Source organism: Falco rusticolus, chromosome 10 (assembly GCF_015220075.1).
Source record: "Falco rusticolus isolate bFalRus1 chromosome 10, bFalRus1.pri, whole genome shotgun sequence".
Classification (NCBI taxonomy): domain Eukaryota; kingdom Metazoa; phylum Chordata; class Aves; order Falconiformes; family Falconidae; genus Falco; species Falco rusticolus.
This window is the reverse complement of record NC_051196.1, coordinates 16097163-16108115: the sequence shown is the minus strand read 5'-3', so window position 1 is coordinate 16108115 and position 10953 is coordinate 16097163. Positions and strand designations below refer to the sequence as shown.

The 10953-nt window shown below is 51.8% G+C and overlaps 1 protein-coding gene across 1 annotated transcript; it reads right to left on the bottom strand.

The window, feature by feature from the left end:
* Positions 1-2307: 2307 nt before the first annotated feature.
* DBX1 (developing brain homeobox 1) lies at positions 2308-5751 on the bottom strand. Its single transcript, XM_037401565.1, has 4 exons — positions 5403-5751; positions 4899-5000; positions 3061-3263; positions 2308-2682 (listed from the first exon to the last, which is right to left on the bottom strand). The coding sequence occupies exons 1-4, from the start codon at positions 5749-5751 to the stop codon at positions 2308-2310; spliced, it is 1029 nt and encodes a 342-aa protein (XP_037257462.1).
* Between the last annotated feature and the right edge of the window lie 5202 nt (positions 5752-10953).

The following is a 10953-nucleotide window of genomic DNA, read 5'->3' as shown; positions in this document are numbered from 1 at the left end:
GTTTAATGTGTGTTTGTAGGATAGTTGAGGTATGCTTGGGAGGTGTGCTGCTTCATTGGAAAAGCTTTCTTTAAAAAAAAACAAAACAAACACACACAAACAACAAAAAAAAACAACCTAATGATTAAACTCAACAAACACTTATGCTGTTTTGCTGTATTCTGTGGGATAAATATTTTATGTGCCTTATCCATTCTCTGCCCTCTCTCAGGTGTATGTTAAAATTGCTGATGGCTCTAAGGTGTTGGAGAGGTAGAAGATGATTAAATTGATGATGTGTCCTGGCTTCTGGCTTAGGTGTGTCCAATTACCTAATCAGAAAGTAGCTGAGACCTGGAACACGCTTCCTAGGGGGGTGGTCAGTGCCACATGCCTGGCAGTGTTCCGGGGGCTTTTGGACAATGCCCTTTAATAACATGTTTTAATCTGTGGATATTGCTGAAGCAGTCAGGCAGTTGGACTAGATGATTGCTGTAGGTCTCTTCCAGCCAGATCGTTCTCTTCTTCCTGTCGTGCCTTTCCTCATGGCTGCGGCAGCGTGGTAAAGTGGAGCATACCGAGACAGTTGTGTTCAGGTGGCATCTGCTGCGTTTGTGTCTTTTGGTTTGGCATGTTGTGAGTGCTGGGTGTTAGTCAGAGCCTATGGAGTAGAGAATAAGCTAACTTTATGGTGAGATCTGTTTCAGCAGAATGCTGCTACTGGTGAACATTGACACTTCTGTAGTGCGTATTTGCATCTAAAAAAATGCACAGATGGTTAGGGATTTGCCTCTGTTGCAGGAGTGATCCTTCGCTGGACTGAAGCTGAAGAGCTGTCCCAGGCTCTCTCTTCCACGCTGTTTCTCTACTGTATAAGACTATTCTGATTGCGTGCTCCCAGCCTTCACACTGCAGCATCTCAGCAGGGTGATGCGGGGCGAGTATCTGTGCCCTGACCTACCTGGGCAATAACTGGAAGGAAGGAGGGTCAGAAGGGCTTCAGAGGGGAGCACAGGGTAGCATCAGTGGAAATATAAGTTGCATTTAAATGCAAGGAGGGAGAACGTGTATTCATTTTAACTGCAAGGAAACTTTTAATCCTTCGGTTCAATTACTCTAGTTAAAAGGCTGGTCAATATTCTTGTAAGGTTATTTTATTTGAAGCTCATAAATTCTTATTGAATCCCTATACTGCTGATAAAAGGTACTTTTCTTTCCCTGCTTGGCCCCAGACACAACCTGTAAACCAGAACCAAGTATTACTGAATTATCAGACTTGGAAATCTACTTTTTTTTTTTATTTGACAATCATTCACTTTATTATATATACATATTTAAAGTCTGTACATGGTAAAATACAAAATAAAAGTGTTTCTTTATAAGTTACACAATTGAACAGCTACATTTGCCTGTAGTTTAGCTGTCACTTAATTAAAAAAAGGAGAGAACCTTGTTGAGCCATCGTTATATTCATTCACAATAACCTTGGTATAAAACATCCATACAGAGTAAGTGTACAAAATAGCGTACAGTTCATATAAGCTGTGCAAAGACAGCAAAGTTCAGTCAAAAATCAAAGAGGTGTACCCACTTTCCTCTGTCCACACCATGGATAGCGGAAGCAAAGTGGAAATTAAGCACAAGCCTGTGGGCAAAAAGGTGGCTTAGACAGTGCTTTGTATGTAATATTGATGCGTAAGTTAAAATGAAAACCATAAATACTCTGTTACAGTGTTCTACCTTAGAAGTCATTGCAGGGATTTCGGGGGGCTGCTGCACAAGCATTGTGCTGGTTGGGGTGAGGGGGGAAGCAGCGGTTGGGCTGTGCCCTTCCTTGCTGTTGCCTTTCAGAGGAAAGGGTTGCTATGTCAGACCAGTCATCAGGGGCTGAAATCTTAATAGTACGTGGAAATTCCCTTGAGAGGCAGTAAAAATGGCCACAGCATCTATATTGGGGTTTTCTGTTGTATCTTACCTGGGGGGAAAAACGTTTCCCTTCCAACAGGCTGTGCTTTCCTCCCTGCTGCAAAGCAAGGAGAGCTGCCTGTTGCCTGATTTTAGGAGAAGGCAGCTAATCGAGCCAGTGCTGCTGGTTAAGCAGAGAGAGTTACAACAGCATTAGCAAATGCTGTGAATGTGAAAACCTCCCCATGGGGCAAAGAATCGGAAACACCTATGAGTAGTAGGTCTTGCAGCTATGTGATAAAGAACCTGCAGTGAAGAAGTATGTGGACATTTGAGTGGGACATCACCTCTTCAATTTATAGCGCTCTGTTTTATTTACATCTTTGTAGTGTCCCCATGTGATGGTAGGGGCGGGTGGGTGATCTAAGAGACTGTTATCTCCTCCTCTTCTTCTTCCCCTTCATCATCCTCTTCCTCTGAGTCTGAGAAGTCTGAAGGTTTGCTGGGGCTGCTAGAATGGGATGGAGACATCTGGGAGTCCAGTCTGTCCCTCAAGTGTAGATGTTCTGGGGACTGGTGGTAGGTTAAGGGATGCCGGGGGCTGGGTGGGCACTCAGGGGGGACCTCCTCCTCCTCCTCCTCCTCCTCTCCTGAACATTTCTTGCCTACGTCACTGAGGTCTGGGTGAGGGTTAAACTTGGTGGGTAGGGTCTGTTCTCTGCAGCCACCAGAAGAGAGGAGCTCTCTTTCTTTGGAGTTCCTCCACTTCATCCTCCTGTTCTGGAACCAGATCTTCACCTGTGGGGTGAAGCAACATAGAAATGAAATGGTTCAGTGAAACAGGGAGCAGGGATGGCCTTTGGATTGCACCCTCAAAACCATGCTCATGCCTGTTCCAAAGCCAGCAGGAACCGCAGACTCTGACCTTCGGGGACCCTAGGAGAGGGGTCAGGGAGGCAATAAGGTCGTGATCTGTCCTGTCCTGCTCACCCAGCTGGGAACTGTGCTGCTCTCTTGGCTCTGATGCTCGCAGCCTTGTAACTTGCGTTGGGCTTCCTCCTGGCTGTGAGCAGTTCTCCTTGCTCCTGCCTCCTCCCCTTCTCTCCAGCTGCCTCTTGGGTGGGTGGCCCAGCTCCCCATACCCTCTCTGCCCTCCTCACCCAGTGCCCCCCTCACCTGTGAGTCCTTGAGGCCCAGTTTGGCCGCCAACTTCTTCCTATCGGGCTTGCTGATGTACTTCTGCTTCTGGAACATCTTCTCCAGCGCCTTGCGCTGCACGTCAGAGAAGACGGCCCGACGCAGCATGCCACGGCGGGGCTTGCCGCGGGCGGCCAGTGGCCAGGAGAAGGTGCCAGGGATGGGGACCACGGTGGAGGTGGCTGTGGGGGACACACGGTGCTGAGCAGAGAGGGACTGGCCCCTACCACCCCCTCCCTGCCCTTCGAGTGGGCACCCACCAACCTGGGGCCGCGCAAAGGAGCTTTAGGCTGGAGTGCCCCCCTTTGAGCCAGCGATCTCTGGGATTAGATCTATGAACTCAAACGTGTAAAATGGATCAATAGTGGCCGGTTTTGTTGGGAGATTCAAAGGTCTCTGGCCTGAAAAGGGAAAGCGAGGCGTACTGACTAAGATAAAGGTATAATAAAAAAGCTTTTCCTCCAGCTCAGAAGCATTTGATTTTTTTTTCCAGGCGCTTTTATAGTTTCAGACTCTTTATTATGCTGGAGATGAAAATGAGGACTTTTCTGATTCTGAACAAAACAGCTCCTCTTCAGATGCAGTTCTGATCAATCAGTATTCATCTTTTTATATTAATCTCTTCTCTCCTCCCTCCAAAGTTGGAGAATTCAATCCAAAGACATGAAAAGTAACAGCTAATTAGCACATTGCCTGGTTCCCAATGACATTGGTATGATAAAAAGGGCAGAGTTTCGCCTTAAAAAAAAAAAAAAAAAAAAAAAAAGGTGGGGGGGGGAACCTCCCCAAGAGAGACAGAGATGCTAATGAAGCGTGAATGGTAATTGTGTAGTAATGAACTAACAGAAAAAGACTGAGGACAAGCAGCTAACGCCATATATTATTGGAACAAAAGAGATTTACACTTTCAAACTAAACACAACGGCATGCCAGGCTCCTCGGGAGAATACTGATGGCACAATCGTCTCTTTCCCCAAATCATTTTCATTAAATGGACATGAAAAGCTATTTATAAAGCTCAAGTTGTTTTTGTTAGGCTATTCACATGCTGGAGAAAGGAAGCAAATTCCATTATCCGGAGGATGAATGGAAGAGCTTGGGTTATTTTTTTTTTCCTCTCTCCCTTCCCCTGTTTTCTTTTTAAATTAATAGCTTGTTTGTGTAATTAGATTTTTTTTTTAATTGTTCTCTCGGCATCCTAATACTTCAGCGCTGTAAGAACCGTACCCCGCAGCCTGCTTTCTGGCTGAGACCACGTCGTTTGAGTCCCACTGACGGTCTAAACGAGAAGGGGTGAGGTGGGAGACCCGGGGTGAAGGAGGGGTGGGCTAGTACGGGGGAGGGGGACGGGACACACGAAGCCGCGCCCGCGGGACCCTCCACCCGCCTGTAAACGCCAGCACCGGGTGGGATACGGACACAGACGGGACGCGGAGCAGCCGTGCCGGGCAGCCTGCGCGGAGCGTGTCCGCGCTGCGCGGGAGTTGCGCGGGCGGGAGCTGACCGCTCCCCGCGTGGTGCTGAAAGCGGCGGGGAGGGGCGGGGGGGGAACCCGCCTGGCCCCGGGACCGTGACAATCCCGGCTAATTTGCCGATCGGCGGGGGGAGCGAGCAGGGAGTGTCAGGCGGTCGCTGCCTGTGCTAAATCGGGCAGCAAATTGGCGCGACTGATGCGTGCCTGTTGTACTCCCCCCAACCTCTGAACTACAGCCTAACCCCGGGGGGGGGGGGGGGGGGGGGCGGTGCGCTGGGAGATACCGCCGGGCTGTGCCTGGGGAGGGGTCCGCCCGCCGGGAGAGGGGCTTTGGGAGACCTACCTGGGAAATAGGAAGATCTGATAAAGGGCTGGAAGGATCCTTCAAAGTACGGGAAGGAGAAAGTCTTTGGAGGGACGCTCTGGAGCAGCGCAGGGGAGGTTTCTAGTAAATAAATGCAATGAAAGTAAGCAGAGGGTTACTGCGGGTTGGGCTCGACCGACGGCACGGCTGGGGCTGTCGTGTGGTTGGGGGACCGGCACGGTAGTACTACCCCCTCCCCCACCAAAAAAATCAAAAAGCTCCGGAGTGATCTCGGGCAGCGGCGCTGCTGCTGCGACGGCTTTGGCGGCAGAGCGGCACCCGGGGGACCCCCCCGTCTGCGGGACACCCCGTCTGCGGGACCCCCGCCCTCCCGCCCCGCGGCAGCCTGCCGGCGCCCCCCCGCCTGTAGATCGGAGCGATGCCGGCGGGTCCTGCAGCCCGGTGCTGGGGGCTCCCTCCCCTCCCTCCCCCGTGTCCCCCCCGCCCCGCTCCTGCGGGCAGGGGGCTCCGGGAGCCGCTTACCGGCGCGGGGGGCGGAGGAGAGGATGGCGTTGACGCCGAACTTGAGGAAAGTGGAGTCGCCGCTGGAAGCCTGGGGCGAACAGATCCTGCGGGAGCCGGCGGTGGAGCTGGGCAGCTCGGGGGTCCCCGCGTCCGTCCTGGCCGCCGAGGTCGGGGGGGACATGCTAGGCGGGGGGGCAGTCCTGGGCAGGTAACCGGTGGGTCTGCTGATCCGGATCAAATCTTCCACCAGGAAGCTGGAATGGCTGGAAAAAGCCGACTGCAGCGACTGAGGCAAGGTGAGGGTGGGAGTGGGGCGCAGCAGGCTGGGGTAGACGGCCGGCGGCGCGATGAGGCTGGGGAACATCATGGCAGGGGCCGTCCGGGCCGGGCTGGGGCCGCCGCCGTGTTTGTTTGTTTGTTGGCTTTTGTTTTCTGCTTTGCAAACCTCGCTCGGTAAAGATCCGGCCAGGCAGCCTGGCGGGGTTCTCTCTGCCCCTTCCTCCTGGACCGAGGGTTTTATAGTGGTCAGCCCCGCTGAGGCTCTTTCAAAAGTGACAGCCCCAACAATGGGGTTCAACAAAGTTCTCCACTTGAGCTTCATTCAGGGCCAGCTCCCGGCTCCTCCATTGGTCCCGGGCTGCAATTTATGATTGGATTAGACTTCATAAGCAACCGGGGCACAATGGCCCCGCCACAAAGAAAGTGTAGTCATCAATTTTGCATATTGACCGCCTCTTTGGAATACAGCGCTCCAAAGGCTCCCAGCAGGGTTTTGTTCAGAGGCAACACACACAGGCTAATTAAATGCCTATTTAAAAGTTTCGAATGAATCTTGCCTCGTAGAAAGGGAATTATTTAAAGAAAGCACTAAATTTATTTGCCGCTCCCCTGCTGAGTTTAGGAAACAAATCAATAAATATTCATATAAACTGATCTGCGGGCCCGCAGAAAAGCACGGGTTTTCTGGAATGGAAAATACAAATTAGAGAACGTGGAACTAAGCTCCGTTGGGGAGTGTGTGTGTGTGTAATGTTGGGAGAGCGGACCCCATCGTGGTTTGAGCGTGTTCTGCCCCCTGCTATTAGCCTGCAGCAGAATTGGTGCTTGTCGTTGGGGTTATTTTTCTATCTGTGCGTCAAAGATCCGGCAGAAAGGGAATTGGCGGTGTTAACCTCTGCTCCCGGGGTCCGAGCTGGTGCCAGTCTCGTGTACGCGTGCTCGGGCGAGAGGCTGGGGATTTTTTCGAAGGAAATTCCGGACCGAGGTGTGAGCCCCGGCGCAGCCGGTGGGAGCTCCGCTCCCAGGAAGGCGCAACACTGGCCGCAGGGAAGATGCCAACAGCTTTGCGGGACCCGAGCATCCCGCTCAGGTTCTCGGTCTCTCGGTCCTTTCAAGATCATCTACGTTAAAAATAGTGGAAATCGCTACCCGCCCCGACCGTGAAAATGAGGTCAATGTGGTAGCGTTCGGACCTAAGGTGGCCCGGGCTAGTCCCGGGTTTATCAGCACGGGTGGCTCGGAGCCTGCCCGCCGCAGCCGCCCGCTCCCTGCGTGCCTGCGCAGCGGGTGCGGGGGTGCGGAGCCCTGGCTCCCCTAGCTTCGGTCCCAGGGGCAAGCGTCATCGTCTAACGGGAAAGTACAACCGGGGATTTTTCTGGCAAAGATGTTTTGTTTGTGGTGGTGAAGATGGAAATTGGCGGCAAGTGCGGTTAATTTCCTTTGGAGCTGGGTGATGAAAGGGACTATTGAGAGTGGGTTTACCTGATTTCTCTGTTACAGACTGTAACAGATGTGTTAAATGTCCTATGTTTTAAAAGCACCCTATTCAGCCCTTTGGTGTGGCTGAACCTTTGCAAGCAGAAGTGTGCAGCTCAACCATGCAGCCTTTATCCTATTAACCATGAACTAACTGTCACCTTCAGCTGTTTTCCCTTTTTACTTTTTAACACAAAGCTTTCTCAAAAATCTTATTAACCAGCTTTATTTCTCTCGATGGTTTTTGTCCGGACGTTTTGTGTTGATTATCTCCATGTCGATGCTTTAACCATTCAATAAAAGTGCATCTGCGATTTATATCACATTAGGGAAGAAAGAAAGTCTGTTAAACCTCTCCCTTGGTTCAAATCAAAAAGTTATTTATTAGAGAGGACGGAATCAGCCCTCCAAATTGTATGATCCTGACAAGCTTTCCCGGCGCTGTACGCCGGCCCCCAGCAGATGAGCATCTGCAGAAGGCTGGCTTGGAAGATCCGCTGTCTGAAAGTATCACTTTGAAATCAAACCTGGCTGGAGTGTCCCCCCTCCTCTCCCCTCCCCAGTTTTGTTAATCTGGGTGTTTAGCAGGTACAGAAGGAAGGGGAGGCAGGCGCGGGCAGAGCCCGAGGGGCTGGGGGTGTTGCCGGGCACTGCGGTCCTGCCCCCTGCCCACACCGCTGGGGCACTACGGCGGGGGTCGAGGGCTGGGGAGGTGTGTGTGTGTGTGTGTGTGAGAATCGGGGGGCTGTCCCGTCCTGCTCCCGGTTTAGCTTTCCTCCCGCCCGGAGCGCTGCAGGCTCCGCTGAAGCTCGTTTGTACACATGGCTGCGCGCAAGGTGTTACTTGGCAGGCGAGCGGGACGGGAGCGAATGGATAAGGCAAACGGGGTTTTCCCAATAAAATAACTGACTGGCACCCCCTGCGCCCCCCCACCCCCCATATCCCCTCCCCTCCTGCAGCCGCGCTCCTGCGCTGACACACCACCACCCCCGGCATTTCCCAGCGCAGCCCCGCCCGGGCTGCTCCCGCACCGCTGCGGTTTGTACAGTCATTGTACGTTCCCTTTGAGATGATTTACTCCTTTCTTTACATATACATCGGGGGCATTTTGCCTGACTATAGACCAACTGCTGCTAATTTCTCTGGGTTTAAAAAAGAGGGGCTGACATTTTCTGGAAGGTTGGGTCAAACGCATGCTGGGGCACACGTGGACCCAGTTCCTTGTGATGGGGCTGAGCACACTCGTAAAGAATTCCTTAAGCACCAAGGCAAAAGAGACTAGACATCTATTGAAAGGGAAGATAGACCATAAGAAACCAAGAAATCAGACGAAAGGATCTTATTTTAAGTGATCTCCTTTGGAAGTTTCTTTTCAAAGGCAGTGATCATTTAAGAGAAAGGGAATTCTAATGTCTCGGGATAAAACCTGTGACTAATGCCGTTTGACCCATGCTCACGCCGTTTTGTGCTTCCTGCCATTCATTTTAATGTCGTTATCTTCAAATTTATTTCTTAAAAGTCACTCACTTTCTTTGTCGCTAAAAACAAAAAAAAAGGAGGGGGGGCAACCCAAAATCCAAGCCCCAAACTGCCGGGAGCAGGGGGAGGGGGAGGGGGGATAGGGCTTGGAGCCTGCGTGTGTCCCGGTCCGGGGCTGTAATCCGCATGAAATCGGGAGAGCCCGCACTGCCAGTGCGGAGAGCAGAGGGCTCGCCGGGGCCGGGCCAGCCGCTGCCCGGAGGTGCGGAGCCGCCCCGCTCCGCACCCCCGCCCCGCAGGACGGACGTCTCAATCATCGCCGGGACACCCACACCCCCCGAGGGACACCCACACCCCCCGAGGGACACCCCCCGGGCCGCCCCCCGCTTCCCGCAGCCAGGTGAAAGCCGAACTTCCCCCGCCCGCCCCTCCCCCCCTTCCCGCCCCGCTCCATCCCCATCCTCAAGCTGGGAAGGGTTCTGGGCTCTGGGGGCTGCGGGGATCGGGGCTGGTGGTGCTCTCCGCTCCCGGGGAGGGGGCGGCGGGAGGGATGCTCCGGTCCCGGCGCATCCCGTCTCCCTAACGCTGCCGGGGGACCGCGCCGGGAGCCTGGACGGAGGCGGCGGGGGCGAGGCGATATTAAGACACCTCAGGCTTCACCTTTAGAATTGAGGCACAAGGAACAGTAACTGCTGGTTCGTTCAAAGCTCTTCTAGATCTCCCCCCCCCCCCCCCCCCCTTCCTTTTCTTGAAAATCCTTCTATTATGCCAATCAAGCAGATGGTTTGCAGGAAATATAGCTTGGCCCCAGTGACCGAAACTAATTTTAACTAGCTTTCCAAGCCTGGCACGTTTGTTTTGCTCTTAGAAAATAGCTAAAAAAACAGCTGGCAAGGGTGAATTAAACCCATTAAAGACACATTTATAAGAAATTATATTCACATAGGTTGCTTGAAACCCCCCTAAGAGGGGAGAGATGAGCGTATTGAAATGAAAATGTCCCTGAACACACTACCCTCCTTAACATCGCCTGAGAGTCTCAAAACATTTTACTAAATAGATTAACTTGACTATTGTTTCGCATCACATTTATCAGCTTCATTAAGTGAATAGCTGAACAAATATATTACGCATGCATGAAAAGCTCTTTTGGGGGCTGCCTTATTGTGTCCTCAGCCCTGACAGGTGGTTAACTGTGTTTCTCTCTCCTCTCCCCCCCTCTCTCTCTCTGCGCAAAGAAAGAGGGATCTCGGACAGAGCGCGCAGCCCAGACTTGGCAAAGGGACCTAGAGGGGAGAGTTACTTTCTTTTCCCTCGCCATTCATGCTGGCCAGCCTAGAGCGCACACAGCCTGAAATGCAACCAGATGATCTGATCATGTCAAAAGTAATTAACTTTAGTTTAGTCTCTGTGTCTTGCTCGCGCTTTACTAACTCCTTCCAAGCCTGTTCAATTTGCATCCTTTCTTCCAAATTTGATTATTTTTGTCCACTTTGTCCTTTTATCCTTGCCCAGCCTCCACCTTTGTCTTAAAAAAAAAATAATCTGGGGACGATCAGTCCCTCTGCTTTCTTCTCCACTGATCTGTCTAATAAACAACCAACCACACAACCTCCCTACAAACAAGTCTTTTCACGAGCTAAGATTTGCATGGTTTGGAGAGCTAGGATTTGCAAAATGCAATGTGGTGTTTTATTTGTTGCCTTAATTTCACGATTCTTTAGCACAGTGGAAACTAGCTGGGCATTGGGCAGTGGCTGCTTGGATTCTCAGATGCTGGAGGCCAAGGTCCTGCTTGTTTCAGTCGTGGTCTCTGCCCCAAGAGTTTCCAAGTTGGACAGCGCAGATGAAGTGGATGAGACAACATGATACTTTGATGTTTATTTCCTTCAATACATATTTCTCTCATCTTACTTTAGTAGGTAAGAGGAATTGAAAATCCTTTTGTCTTTTAAACCAGGTCTTAAATCTACCCCTGCCACCACAACAGAAACCACAGAGGCGATCCTTTGCTTGTGGTGGTGGCAAATTTCTCTTCTTACTGGTTCACAGAAGTCTCCAGGCAGTGGGCGATTTTAAGCACTGGGAGCTGAGGATCCAATTACTGTTGCACTTCTGAAGCCCCAGTTCTCTTCCCCATTCTCTAGGCTATGTCAGGAAGGACAACCTTCCTTGGAGGAAAGGCCTCTGTCTCGGTAAGTTAACAGGAGCATGAATTTGTCCTGGGGCAGATGTCAGCGAACCTGACAGTTTCCTGTCACCTTAGCAGAGGGTCCTCGAGCCCACGCGCTCTGTCGGTGCTTGTTGCAAGAGCGGGCGCAGCCGTTTACAAGCT

Bases quoted from the DNA above. Each gene is read 5' to 3' on its own strand.
- DBX1 (XM_037401565.1), bottom strand. From the start codon at position 5,751: ATGATGTTCCCCAGCCTCATCGCGCCGCCGGCCGTCTACCCCAGCCTG. The intron at 5,001-5,402 runs GTAAGCGGCTCC...TTTATTTACTAG, and splicing joins CTCCTCCGCCCCCCGCGCCG to AAACCTCCCCTGCGCTGCTC. The intron at 2,683-3,060 runs GTGAGGGGGGCA...TTCACCCCACAG, and splicing joins TGGGCCTCAAGGACTCACAG to GTGAAGATCTGGTTCCAGAA.